This window comes from Desmodus rotundus, chromosome 7 (genome assembly GCF_022682495.2).
Source record: "Desmodus rotundus isolate HL8 chromosome 7, HLdesRot8A.1, whole genome shotgun sequence".
In the NCBI taxonomy this organism is placed as follows: domain Eukaryota; kingdom Metazoa; phylum Chordata; class Mammalia; order Chiroptera; family Phyllostomidae; genus Desmodus; species Desmodus rotundus.
Window position 1 is genome coordinate 115409205 of NC_071393.1, and position 12612 is coordinate 115421816.

General features: G+C 43.5%; 2 protein-coding genes across 7 annotated transcripts in view; one reads left to right on the forward strand and one right to left on the reverse strand.

Moving 5' to 3' along the window:
• Window positions 1–12612, reverse strand: part of HEATR4 (HEAT repeat containing 4) — a 53783-nt gene that overhangs the window by 40782 nt on the left and 389 nt on the right. For 4 of the 6 annotated variants that reach the window (XM_045202096.2, XM_045202094.2, XM_071222060.1 and 1 more), the window contains exon 1: window positions 330–646. The gene's annotated coding sequence lies outside the window, so the exon portion shown is untranslated. Of the gene's footprint in view, window positions 1–329; window positions 647–4529; window positions 4590–12612 lie in introns of those variants that run through there. The other 2 variants (XM_045202095.2, XM_071222059.1) reach the window with 1 other exon arrangement.
• Window positions 597–6702, forward strand: LOC112311383 (acyl-coenzyme A thioesterase 6). The gene is made up of 4 exons (XM_053929146.1): window positions 597–752; window positions 909–1531; window positions 4309–4511; window positions 6048–6702. Exons 2-4 carry the CDS (start codon window positions 952–954, stop codon window positions 6651–6653), a joined length of 1389 nt encoding a protein of 462 aa, XP_053785121.1. The 5' UTR covers window positions 597–752; window positions 909–951; the 3' UTR covers window positions 6654–6702.

Genomic DNA, 12612 nt, shown 5'->3' on the forward strand with positions numbered 1-12612 from the left:
AAGGTCAACTGTACACATCTGAGATGCTTTTAAAAACTCCAGATTCTTGGAACTGTCAACACCTACCTTCCTTCCTTCCCTCCCTCTCTCCCTCCTTCCTAACTTTTCTTCTCTTTCTTCTTTTAGAGAGAGAGAGAGAGAGGGGAAGGGAGGGAGGAGAGGGAGAGAAACATGGATCGGTTGCCTCTAGTACGTGCTCCAGCTGGACGGAACCCACAACCTAGGCATGCGCCCTGACCCTAAATCCAATGGGCGACCTTTTGCTTTGCAGGTCAAGGCCCAACCAACTGAGCCACCAGTCAGGGCTGTACCTCAAATCCCATACTCACCACATTGGATTGCAGGATTAGTAATTAATTCTTAGCAGATACTTTCTTCTTTTCAGGCACTTGTCGATTTGCACATATTCTAGAAGGCCTCACACGCGGTTTAGACTGTCAACAAGCCAGCCAGTTGACAGTAGTGAGTGCAACGGTTTCCATATCAACTGATCCCCAGGAAGTTGAAGAGACTGCAGTCTCCGCCTTTGACCCCGCCTAGCTGGGCCGCCCTTTTTTCTTGGAAATCGAGATAGCCAGAAGGTGAGGCTTGGAGCCAGCCTCCCCCTGCAGCAGGAACTAGCCCGTGCGCTTCGGGTTCCCTTGGTGGCAACCCTGCCCCAGCTCATCGAACAGGCTAAAGAACTTTTAGGAGGCAGAACTGGGACATTTTCTCCCAAATTAAGTGGAAGTCTTTCAGCGAGGAGGGTTTGCGTAAGTTCACGTGTGTCTGCTCGCTTTCGCTGCTGATTGGCAGGACTCGCCCTCCAAGCTCAGTTTAGCAGACCGCTCTGCCCAGTTGGGCTCTTAGCCAGCAGCTGGGCAGCCTGCCGTTAGAGGCTCCCCAACCAGTCCCAACTTCCTCCACAGCTCTGTGCAGTTGATCCGAATTCTGAAATCAAGTCGCAAAACGATGGCCACATCTCCCGCTGTCCTGCGAGCGTCCAGACTCTGCTACCGGGGCCCCAGGAGCTGGGCGCTGCCGCCAAGTTCCCCAAAGTTGCCTTGTAGCCTGGTCTCTTCGGGCCCTGCTCGGATGGCGGCCACGGTGACCCTGGAGCCCGCAAGCCGCTGCTGCTGGGACGAGCCCGTGCGCATCGTGGTGAGGGGCCTGGCCCCGGAGCAGCCGGTCACTATGCGTGCGTCCCTGCGTGACGAGAAGGGCGCGCTCTTTCAGGCCCACGCGTGCTACTGTGCCGACACGGGCGGCGAGCTGGACCTGATGCGCGCGCCGGCCCTGGGCGGCAGCTTCACGGGGCTCGAGCCCATGGGGCTCATCTGGGCCCTGGAGCCTGAGAAGCCCTTATTTCGGCTGGTGAAGCGGGACGTGCAGACGCCCTTCGTGGTGGAGCTGGAGGTGCTAGAGGGCCACCAGCCCGAGGGAGGGCGTCTCCTGGGCCGGGCGGTGCACGAGCGAGACTTCCTCGCACCCGGGGTGCGGCGGGTACCGGTGCGTGCGGGCAGGGTGCGCGCCACTCTCTTCCTGCCGCCAGGTGAGCGATCTGCTTCCTCTGCTACTCTGGAGAGTCAGGTGGAGTCCGAGACCCTGTGTGGCCTGTTATCTGGCCTGGGACCACGTGATTGTGGAACTTACCTAAACTGGTCCCCGCGATCCAGGGTCTATCGTGGTTTCTGGGTGGAAGATTTTTTTAAGTTTCATGGCATTTCCTGGAGGCCCTGTCACTCTCTTAGCTGTATGCTAAAAAGTGCATACAACGCATATTTATTGAGATAAGCTATGTGCCAGCTACGCTGCTGCGTTTCAAATACCAATATTAGGCAATGAGTTCTGCCGGCATGCAAGAGTGATTTTTGCCCCCTTTCACATCAAACTTCCACGGAAGCCAAAACCCACATATAGAGGCAGTTCCTCATAATCCAAAACAAAAACCTCCCTGGTAGTCCTACCCCCAATATCATTACAGTCTGTCAGTGTTTTTCAATATGGGATGATTTTCTCCCCACCCCAGGGGCATTTGGCAATATCTAGAGACATTTTTGTCACAAATGGAGGGGGTGGTCATCTAGTGGGTAGAGGCCCGCACTGCTGCTAAACATCCACAAGGCATAGAACAGCCCTTCAACAAAGAAATACCTTACTCAAAATGTCTGTAGTGGTCAGGTTGAGAATCCCTAGTCCAAGTAAAAACTAGGTGCTTGCTAGGTGACAGCGGCCTGGAAACAAGACCCTTGACCCACTCCTTCCAACCAAGTTTTTTTACTGAAACCCCCAGTATAGAGAAATGCTGGAGTTGCCACAATTTACAGAATCCCTAAATGGAATTCTGTGATTTTTCTCCAAAACAAGAGGCCCTGCTTTATTCTTACAATTCTTCAGCAATTCCCAGCCTTAGTGACTGTCCACTGAACTGTGAACTCCTAGGGCTGGAATTGGGTCTTTCCCATCACTATATATTCCTAGAGGCTTGCACAGGGATATAGTAGAAGCTCAATGAACCATCCAGACTAATTCAATAAGAATATCCAAAAGACTTTCATTAATTAAAAAAAAAAAAAGTCTCTCACTACTTAGTCATAGTAGTGAGTCAAGTCAATCTTAAGTGTTAACTATTTCAGTGTCTACCAGGTAGCCCACTTAAAATTTATTGTGTGTGTGTGTGTGTGTTTTGACTCAAAAGCTTTTGTAAATAATGAAGGGTTCAATCATTTAACAAATATGTGTTAAATTAAGGACTGTGCTACATACTGGGATATGCTAGCAATAGCTAGCAAAGTTGGACAGGAGCCTCTCTGGACTTACAGCCTAATAGAAGATCAGACATTTATATTCACACCTATAAGTGTGGTAAGTGCTAAGGCAGGGAGGGACAGGCCCAGGGTACTCATGGTGGGGTATGTGTGTGAAGGGAGGCCAGGTAGGTGTTCCAGGAAGGGAGATCTAAACTTAGGTGTGAAGACTGATCAGTCAACCATGTCGAAAAGGTGGAGAGGGGAGAATAGTGCATACCATTTTCAAGGGCCCAAGAGAACATGGCGCATTTAGGGATGGCCTTCTTTAAGGCTGGAGCAGAGGATCTAAGGCATTGGGAAGAATGTCCTAATAATTCCCTATATTTGTAGAATGCATTACAGCTCTCAAAGCATTCTCGTCTTTTTTTTTTTTTAAGTAAAGCAAGAAAAATTTGGTGGAAAATGTGCATCTTATGTTATTTCTAATTTTATTTACAGTTGGCCCTTGAACAAAATGGACTTTAACTGCACAGGTCCACTTATAAGTGATTTTTTTTTTTTCAGTAAATTTACAATCAGCCTTCCAAATCCCCAGGTTTTATCCAACTGCAGATTTATTCAACCATGGATCAAAAATAGTATTTCCTGTCCTTGGTTGGGAATCCACAGATGTGGAGGGCTGATGGTGTGCATTGTTCTTTTACATAAGTGACTGGAGCATCTGTGGATTTTGGTATTTGTAGGGGTTCTGGAACCAATCCCCTGCAGATAACTAGGGACAGCTGTAGTTAAGTTTTTGGAGAGTCAAAAGCTACCATATTTTTCGGACTATAAGATGCAGTGCCCGCCTCCCCACCCCCCATTTGGGAGGAAAATGGGGGTGCATCTTACAGTCCAAATGTGGCTTACCTGGCTCACTGGGGGGGGGGGGTGGCGGTGGAGCAGGGTCACAGGAGACAGGAGCACGACCACATTTTTTGCTTCAAAAATTTTTTTTTCCTATTTTCCTCCTCTAAAACCTAGGTGCGGCTTATGGTCTAGTGCATCATATAATCCAAAAAATACAGTATACTGGGATTTTTGACCTCAGAGGGATTGGCACCCCTAACTCCTGTGTTGTTCAAGGGTCAGCCGTACTTAATATTATTTTTGTTAACAGATGTGAAACATTCTGGATAAAATAAGGCATTTTATCCACTCTCCCTTCTCCTCACCATTTTTTGTTTGTTTTTGTTTTAAAGTTAGCTCCAGCCAGGTGACTCAGTTGGTTGGAGTGTTACCCCATACACCAAACGGTTGTGGGTTCTGGTCAGGGCACGTACCTAGGTTGTGGGTTTGAGGTGACCAATTGATGTTTCTCTCTCGCATCCATGTTCTTCACTCACTAAAAAAATCAATAAACATATCCTCAGGTGAGGATTTAAAAAAAGATAAAGTAAAAAAGGGTCCTTCTTTTCACCAACCCCCACACCCTCAATTTTCATTGCTTCAAAAACTTCTCTTTCCTGACTGCCAAAATCTGAAACCCAAAACATCTTTTGAGACTCTAAAGCTCCTTGTGATTTTTGGTACTCTCCAGGTGAAGGGCCCTTCCCTGGGATCCTCGATCTCTTTGGAAGTGGTGGTGGCCTGTGTGAATACAGGGCCAGCCTCCTGGCAGGACATGGTTTTGCTGTGCTTGCTCTGGCTTATTTCAGATTTGAAGACCTCCCTGAAAATCTAAATGAAGTGCACTTGGAGTACTTTGAAGAAGCCGTGGACTTCATGCTGCAGCATCCAAAGGTGGGTTTTGGTGCTTACCTGAATGCGGAGGAGAGGCGGAGCGGACACAGGGCTGGATCCAAAAGCCCTGCCGGGACACTGGGGGCGAGAAGTATGCCATGAGCCAGAGAAGCTCCTTCAAAAGTTTTACTAAAAGGATTATTATTTCCATTTCCACCCGTCTCCCTCTAATTCCTTAAAAGTTACTGTTTAGTTCCCTTTAATTCTTGACCATAATTCAAAGAGTTGGATTAAAAAGTTACTAACCTTGAGTTCTAGTTTTACATTTACTACCAAGGGGCTTTATGATCCTGAATAAGGCAACTGCACTCTCTGGAACTCAATTTTTCTCATTTATAAGGTTAATGTGAGTGTGTAGAGGGAAAAGTTTGACTTGCTAGAAAAAGGCATCTGAGATAATTGGGGATTGTATATTTGATGATGTTAAAGAATCACTTTATTAAGTGTGATAATGGGACTAGGCGTTTGCAGAGAAAGTTCTTATCTGATAGTGGAAAAAATTAATTAAATAAAAATTTTTGGTAATGAAAATAAACAGAATATATATTCTGTGCTATTATGTAAACTTAGAAACCCAAACATGTTAATGTTAAGGAATAAGATGTTCTGCAAGGTCTGTAGGATGGTTTAACTCTGTTCAAAGTTCATGGACTGGTCTTTTAGCAGAGTTGCTAAAACTTAGATGATCTTGAACTGTGATGATTGGTTTATTTAGGGGTGATAAGGCCCCAGGAAAAAGAGACCAGTATATACTACTGGTTCTGCCCTCAAACTTAGGGAGAAGGGGCTTCTTCCTTGGACACTCTGTTATAGATGGCCACACGCTGGCCTTCCTTTGGATGCTTCTCTACCCAGAGGGTGAGGAGTCCAAGAGACCAAGGGGATGTGTCCACCTGGAACCCATGTGGCCCCCTCTCACCATGCTCTTGGGATCTTGAACCCTAGAATTCTCTGCTGATCAGCACTGATCCTGCTTCAAAGCCCTATGCTTCTTCTCAGGGTCCTTCAGTGTTAATACACCCAGGCCTTCAACTTACTGGCTGGGGTGTCCACACGTGTATGTGAGAGGCCCCTCAAGGTGCATGATGGAGCCAGGGGTGGAAGAGAAAGAGGGTGGCCAGGGACCAGGGATTGGTGCCAGGGCCTGGCTCTTCCCTAAGTCATGTTCCAATACCAAACTCCAAGGAGTTCCAAGATTTTAGATTTGAACCTTATGAAGGTAGGAAAAAAGAATATATTTTATTTGACAGTTTGTTAATTTGATATTTAACTTTTAAATATTTAGGTACAGGGTATATGGGCCTCTGTGTATATTCTTAACCCAGACCCCATAAATATTACTGGAGGGCCTATGTACTAGGAAATCCATTAATTTGCTTATTAGAAGACACTATTGAACTTTGCAGCTTGTTGCATAAGGACCAAAAGCAAATGACATTTGAGAAAACTACTTAGAGAATATATAATCTGTTTATGTTCTCTGTTTATGAATTCTAGGCTTACTCATTTTCTCTCTCTCTCCACGCCCCCCATCAGGTGAAAGGCCCTACTGTGGGGCTTCTTGGATTCTCCAAAGGAGGTGACCTGTGTCTCTCAATGGCTTCTTTTTTGAAGGGCATCTCAGCCACTGTAGTTATCAATGCCTGTGTGGCCAACACAGTAGCTCCTCTGCATTACAAGGATATGATTATTCCCTGTCTTGACAATGACCCAGGGAAACATACAACCACTGAGTCAGGCCTTGTAGATTTCATGAATATTTGGAACAATCCACTGGAGGAACCCTACTGCCAAAGTCTTATTCCATTGGAAAAAGCCCAGGGGCCCTTCCTGTTTATTGTTGGCCTGGATGATCGTAGCTGGAAGAGTGAATTCTATGCTCATATAGCCTCTGAACGGTTACAAGCCCATGGAAAAGAGAGACCCCAGATAATCTACTACCCAGAAACTGGTCATTGTATTGACCCACCTTATTTTCCTCCTTCTAGAGCCTCTGTACACTCAGTATTGGGTCTAGCAATATTCTATGGAGGGGAGCCAAAGGCTCATTCAAGGGCACAGGTAGATGCCTGGCAGCAAATTCAAATTTTCTTCCATAAACATGTCAATGGTAAAAAATCTGTCAAGCTCAGTAAAATGTAACATTATAATCACAGATGAGATACTATTAATAAAAATCCTATTCATACAGCATGTATTGGGTTTTTCAGAGCACCTAGTAACTTTTTTGTAAAAAAGCAACCATCTTGGCTTTCTTGTCAGGTCCTACTGGATTCCCAGCCTTTGCAATCCCTTTTTCTTCACTGGTGGGTCTATCCTTTTCTCCCCTGAACTTTATCCAATGTATAGGCTTAACCCTGATCTTACCTGTAGGACTAATCGTAACCTTAAGCAGGAGAAATGTAAGAAGCACTTGCCCAACTTTCAACTGATGGCCTAGCTTTGGCCTTGTGTTCTTATTCTAAGGACTGACATTCTGTATTGCTAAGAGTCCCATATCCGCTTTGGGCCCTAAGTGACCATGTTGGAAACCTGCCCACTCAAGTCCCTTAAGGAATGGACTCTGCTTCACTCTTGCCAGTACACATTCCTAAATGTGTACACAAGACTTGTTTCTGAACTCCGACTGGGACGTTGATACAGTGAGATACAGTAGTACCCCCTTATCTATAGTTTCAGTTATCTGCGGTCAACAGTGGTCAGAAAATATTAAATGGAAAATCCCAGAAAGGAACAGCTCATATGTGTTAACCTGCACATTATCTGAGTACCTCACTTCATCTCATCACGTAGGCACTGTGATCTCACATCTTCACAAGAAGAAAGGTGAGTTCAGTGCAATAAGGTATGTTTAGAGAGCAGCACACTCACATAACTTTTTATCACAGCATATTGTTGTAATTGTTCTATTTTATTAGTTATGACTGTTAATCTCCTCTGTGTCCAATTGATACACTTTATCATAGGTGTGTGTATATACAGGAAAAAACAGAGTATATATGTTCGGTACTATCCACAGTTTCAGGAATGGACTGGGGATCTTGGAATGTATTCCCTGCAGACACGGGGGACTAGTATACTAAGCTTTCCTTTTCTTTTTTTTTTTTCAATTACAGTGTACTTTCAGTATTTTGTACTGCTTTCAGGTATACAGTATAGTAGTTAGATAATCATATACTTTACAAAGAGTTCCCCCGATATTTCCACTCCCCACCTGGCACCATACATAGTTATCACAGTATTGTTGACTATATTCCCTGTGCTGTATTTTACATCCCTGTGACTATTCTGTAACTACCAATTTATACATCTTAATCCCTCCACCTCCAAGCTTTGCTTTTATTTTATGAAATGAAAACTTTACTTTTATTTTATGAAATGAAAGCTTTACTTTTATTTTATGAATGAGGCCCTAGGTCTCAATTTCTTCTACTTCACACATTTGGAGTTGCCTTCCAGCCTGAGGAGGTATGCTGAAGTAGCGCAGAGCCGCATGAGGACTACTGGAAAATTAAGGGTACGTTAGGGTCCATAATGGAGTCTCCACAAGCCAAACTGCAGAGTTCAGATTTAAAATGATAAGAAATAAGGAACCATTTGTAAACATACTGATTTTTTAAATGGCTGTCAGTAATTTCACCTTGAAGCTTTAGTGGCTCAAAGCAGTTGAAGCCTAAAAGAAATTTAATTGAAGACACTTTTTTAAAAAACCAGAAAATATAATCCAAATCAGCCTTTTGTTCTGTTCTCCTTTGTACACCTCATAGTGTACTTTTGAATATATTTCATCAGAATGATAAAGGCCAGTGGAATATTTTGAAAGCAAATACATGTCTTTGTCAACCACTGATCATTTAAAAATATATATAAACCTGTTACATATTTCAGCCAACAGAAAATCACAAAGGATCATGACTAAGCTATTATGTACATTTATTTTAAGTGGTTTTTGAACACTGGTAAGATAAAAACTTGTGGAGGGCATTTGTTTTTTTCAGATGGTACATACAGAGATGTACCAAAATTCAAAATTCATGGCCACTATGATAGTTTTAAGGGGCAGAAGACAATATCTTGGGCTGTTTTTCCAAAACTGGGCAACAGCCACCTAAACAGTCCTTTTCAAAAAACACAGGGTTGTCGTATGGCTCTAAACCAGAATTTCTTGGTCCAGTAACCCTACGCTTTTAGTAGCAATTAAAAACTTTTTTTTCAATTACAGTTTACATTCAGTACTATTTTGTATTAGTTTCAGGTGTGCAGCATAGTGGTTAGACAATCATGTACTTTACAAAGTGTTCCCCCTGATACTTCCAGTACCCAACTGGTACTACACATAGTATCACAATATTATTGACCATATTCCCTATGCTGTACTTTACATCCCCATGACTATTTTGTAACTATCAGTCTGTACTTCTCAATCCCTCCAACTTTTTCACCCAGTCTCCCAACTTCCCTTCCCTCTATAAGTCTGTTTCTGTTTTGTTTGTTGGTTTATATTGTTTAGATTTCACATATAAGTGAAATCATACCGTGTTTGTCTTTCCCTGGCTGACTTATTTCACTTACCATAATACCCTCTAGGTCCATCCATTCTGTCACAAATGGTAAGATTTTGTTCTTTTTATGACCATTTATTATTCATATTTTTAATCTTTTTTTTTCTTCTTCCTCTTGTTAAAGAAGACCCTTTAACATTTCTTGTAATACTGGTTTGGTGGTGATGAACTTCTTTAGCTTCTTCTTATCTTAGAAGCTCTTTATTTGCCCTTCAATTCTAAAGTATAGCTTTACTGGGTAGGGTGATCTTGGTTGTAAGTCCCTGCTTTTCAACTCTTTGAATATTTCTTGCCAATTCCTTCTGGCCTGCCAAGTGTCTGTTGAGAAATCAACAGACAGTCTTATGGGAGCTCCCTTGTGGGTAACTAACTGTTTTTCTCTTGCTGCTTTTAAGATTGTCTCTTTGTCTTTAACCTTTTGCAGTTTAATTATAATGTGCCTTGGTGTGGGCTTCTTTGAGTTCATCTTGTTTGGGACTCTCTGCACTACCTGGACTTACATGTTTATTTACTTCACCAGGTTAGGGAAGTTTTCCATCATTATTTTCCAAATAGGTTTTCTTTTCCTTTTGCTCTTTAAAAAAAAAAAAGATTATTTATTTATTTATTTACTTACTTATTTGTTTGTTTTAGAGAGGGGGAAAGGAGGGAGAAAGAGAGGGAGAAAAACATCAATGCGAGACAGAAACATTGATCAGCTGCCTCTAGCACAGCCCTAACCCGAGACCTGGCCTACAACCCAGGCGTGTGCCCTGACTGGGAATCAAACTGTCAACCCATGGTTTGTGGGATAACACCCAACTCACTGAGCCACAACAGTCAGGGCTATTTTTTCAAATAGATTTTCACTTTCTTGCTCTTTCTCTTCTCCTTCCAGCGCCTTCATAATGTGAATGTTGGTACACTTGAAGTTGTCTCAGAGGATTATTATACTATCCTAATTTTTTTTTTGGATTCTCTTTTCTTTTTGCTGTTCTAATTGGGTGCTTTCTGCTTCTTTATATTCTTCATCAGAGCTTAATCTACTCTACTGTTGATTCCCTGTAATTTATTCTTCATTTCAATTAGTGTATCCTTCATCTGACTGGTTCTTTTTTATGGTTTCCATGTCCTTTTTTGCACTGTTGAACTTCTCACTAAGTTCCTTAAACATCCTTATAACCATTGTTTTGAACTCTGGTAGTTTGCTTGCCTGTGCCCTCCATTTTTATTTAGTTCTTTTTCTGGAGATTTCTCCTGTTCTTCCATTTGGGACCTGTTTCTTTATCTCATTTAGGCTGCTTTCTTGTTTGTTTCTATGTATTACACAGAACCGCTCCATCTCCTGTTCTTGGTAGAGTGGCTTTATATAGTAGGTGTCCTGCAGGGCCCAGTGGCACAGCCTCCCCAAGTCACTTGAACTGGGTACTTCAGGTACACTCCCGGTATGGGCTGTGTGCACTGTCCTGTTGTAATTGAGCCTTGATTGCTGTTGGTACAACACTGGGAGGGATTGGTCCCCCAGGCAGATGGTGCTGAGAGGACTGGCTCCTGCAGAGAAGCTGCTGTGCAGGGGCCAATCCTATGGAGCAGGACTCGCTTCAATGGGGCTTTGGTGTCTGCTGAGTCTCCCCTTGAGTGTGTTTTCATGGAGGTTGTAGGGTTGTAATCTGGTGTGGTCTGAAGTTGTCCACTGGGTACACTGGCTCTGGGGCCTCTCGGGAGGTGCAAGGCCAGCGACTGCCAGTGCCCAGCCTGGAGTAATCTGGCACAAGCTATAGAGGATCTGCAGATGGCTGCTACTTGTGCTGAGCTTGGAGGTGCCCAGGAGAGGCCAAACTGTGAATGAAGGCCAGCTGCTGCTAGTGCCAGGCCTGGGGCCACTTAGCAAGAGGTGTGAGGTGCACAGAGGCCAGATGCTGCTTGTTTGAGACTTTAGGGAAGTCCAAAGCATGAGGCAAGAGAGGCCATTTGTATGGAAAAGCCACTGGAAACAGCTAGGGTGGGCCCTCAGGTTGGGTGTGGCAGTATCTCAGGGAATCATCAGGGCAGGGCTAACAGCCAGAATGATAGAGACTCAGGTATGTTGCCTGCTTGCCCTCTCTGGTTGGGGAGGGCTCAGCAAAGAAACAATGGCCTCTGCCAGCATTTCTGTCTGGGAGAAAGCTGCCCATTCAGCCTTTTGCCCTGAAGCCACACAATTCAGTTCCTCTCTGTCTCTGGCTCCGCTGAGCAGCTGCTCCGGCACTGCAGTTCTCAGGGAGTGAGTCGGAGTAAGCCTGTGTGTGGGCCCTTTAAGAGGAATTGCCTAGGACTCCAAAGTCCTCCTCCATCTCACTCAGCCACAATCCTCACTGGTTTTTACAGCCAGAGATTATGGTGACTTCTTTTCTCAGCAGCAGAACCCTGGGCTGAGGGCTCTGATATATGGGGCTGGGACGCCTTGCTTCTTCTAGGGGAACCTCTGTAGCCATCCCTCCTGATATTTAACCAGCACATGTAGGTGTGGGACCAGCCCTTCAGAGTCTCCGCCCATCCCACAAGTCTTGATTTGGTTTCTTCTGCATATCCTTAGTTGTAGGACTTCAGTTCAGCTCAATTTCAGGCAGTTATGAATGATGGTTCTGTAATTTAGTTGCAATTTGATATCGTTGTAGGAGGTTCCAAGTACTGTGTTTTCTTATGCTGCCCTCTTGACCGGAACCACCTCAGTGGCAAATATTTTTGATCCATAAATCAGTATAAAGGCAATTATGATCTTATTTATGGGGTAAGTGGGATATTTGAAAATGAAATTGTTTCCAAAAATTCAAGATTTATATATGTACTCTTCTTCCTTGACACAGCAATTTAATGGGATGTTTTCACCTGAGTTAATTCATGTGCATTTTAATTAAGATAGAACTCTATTGCAGAGAACAAATTTTAAATTACATATATCAATACAGTCTCCACGGTAAAAGATTAAAGTAATACAGATAAAACCCTCTTAATACCCAATCCTAGTCTTCGCCTAAGGGTAGTTACTGTTACCGAGTTGAATTATACCTTTCCAGAACTATTTTAATGCATGTACATACAAATATTTGTATATTTTATATACAGAAAAACATGTATTACATGACACTTATGAGACTTTTACTTAAAAAGGCGTTGAACTCAGAAAAAAACCCGTATTTTTAAATTCATACAAATATTTGTATGTACATGCATTAAGATAATTCTGGAAGGGTATAATTCAACTTGGTAACAGTAACTACCCCTAGCAGAAGACTAGCATTTTTAATATTTATGCCAGGCCACAGTCCAATTGAGATTATTTCCACCAGCTGTACATCAGCAGTGCTGCCTCATCTGAAACGTTTAAACTTTAACCTTGACAGTCTTTTCTTAATCGCTGGCAAAAGTAATTCCAAAGAAGGAAAGGAATTTGGCAGGAGCCTAGTACAAGTAGCCTCCCAATTTAACCGGGTGTAGGGAACAGTGTCACCTGGTGGCCAGTGCCGTATTTCAGAGGAAGCGACCGCGGCATTTTGTCAGAATCATTAACTTCTCGTTCT

Excerpts from the sequence above, each read along its gene's own strand:
- LOC112311383 (XM_053929146.1), top strand. The coding sequence starts at position 952 with ATGGCCACATCTCCCGCTGTCCTGCGAGCGTCCAGACTCTGCTACCGG. Across the intron at positions 1,532-4,308 it reads CACTCTCTTCCTGCCGCCAG|GTGAAGGGCCCTTCCCTGGG; the intron begins GTGAGCGATCTG and ends GGTACTCTCCAG. Across the intron at positions 4,512-6,047 it reads TCATGCTGCAGCATCCAAAG|GTGAAAGGCCCTACTGTGGG; the intron begins GTGGGTTTTGGT and ends GCCCCCCATCAG.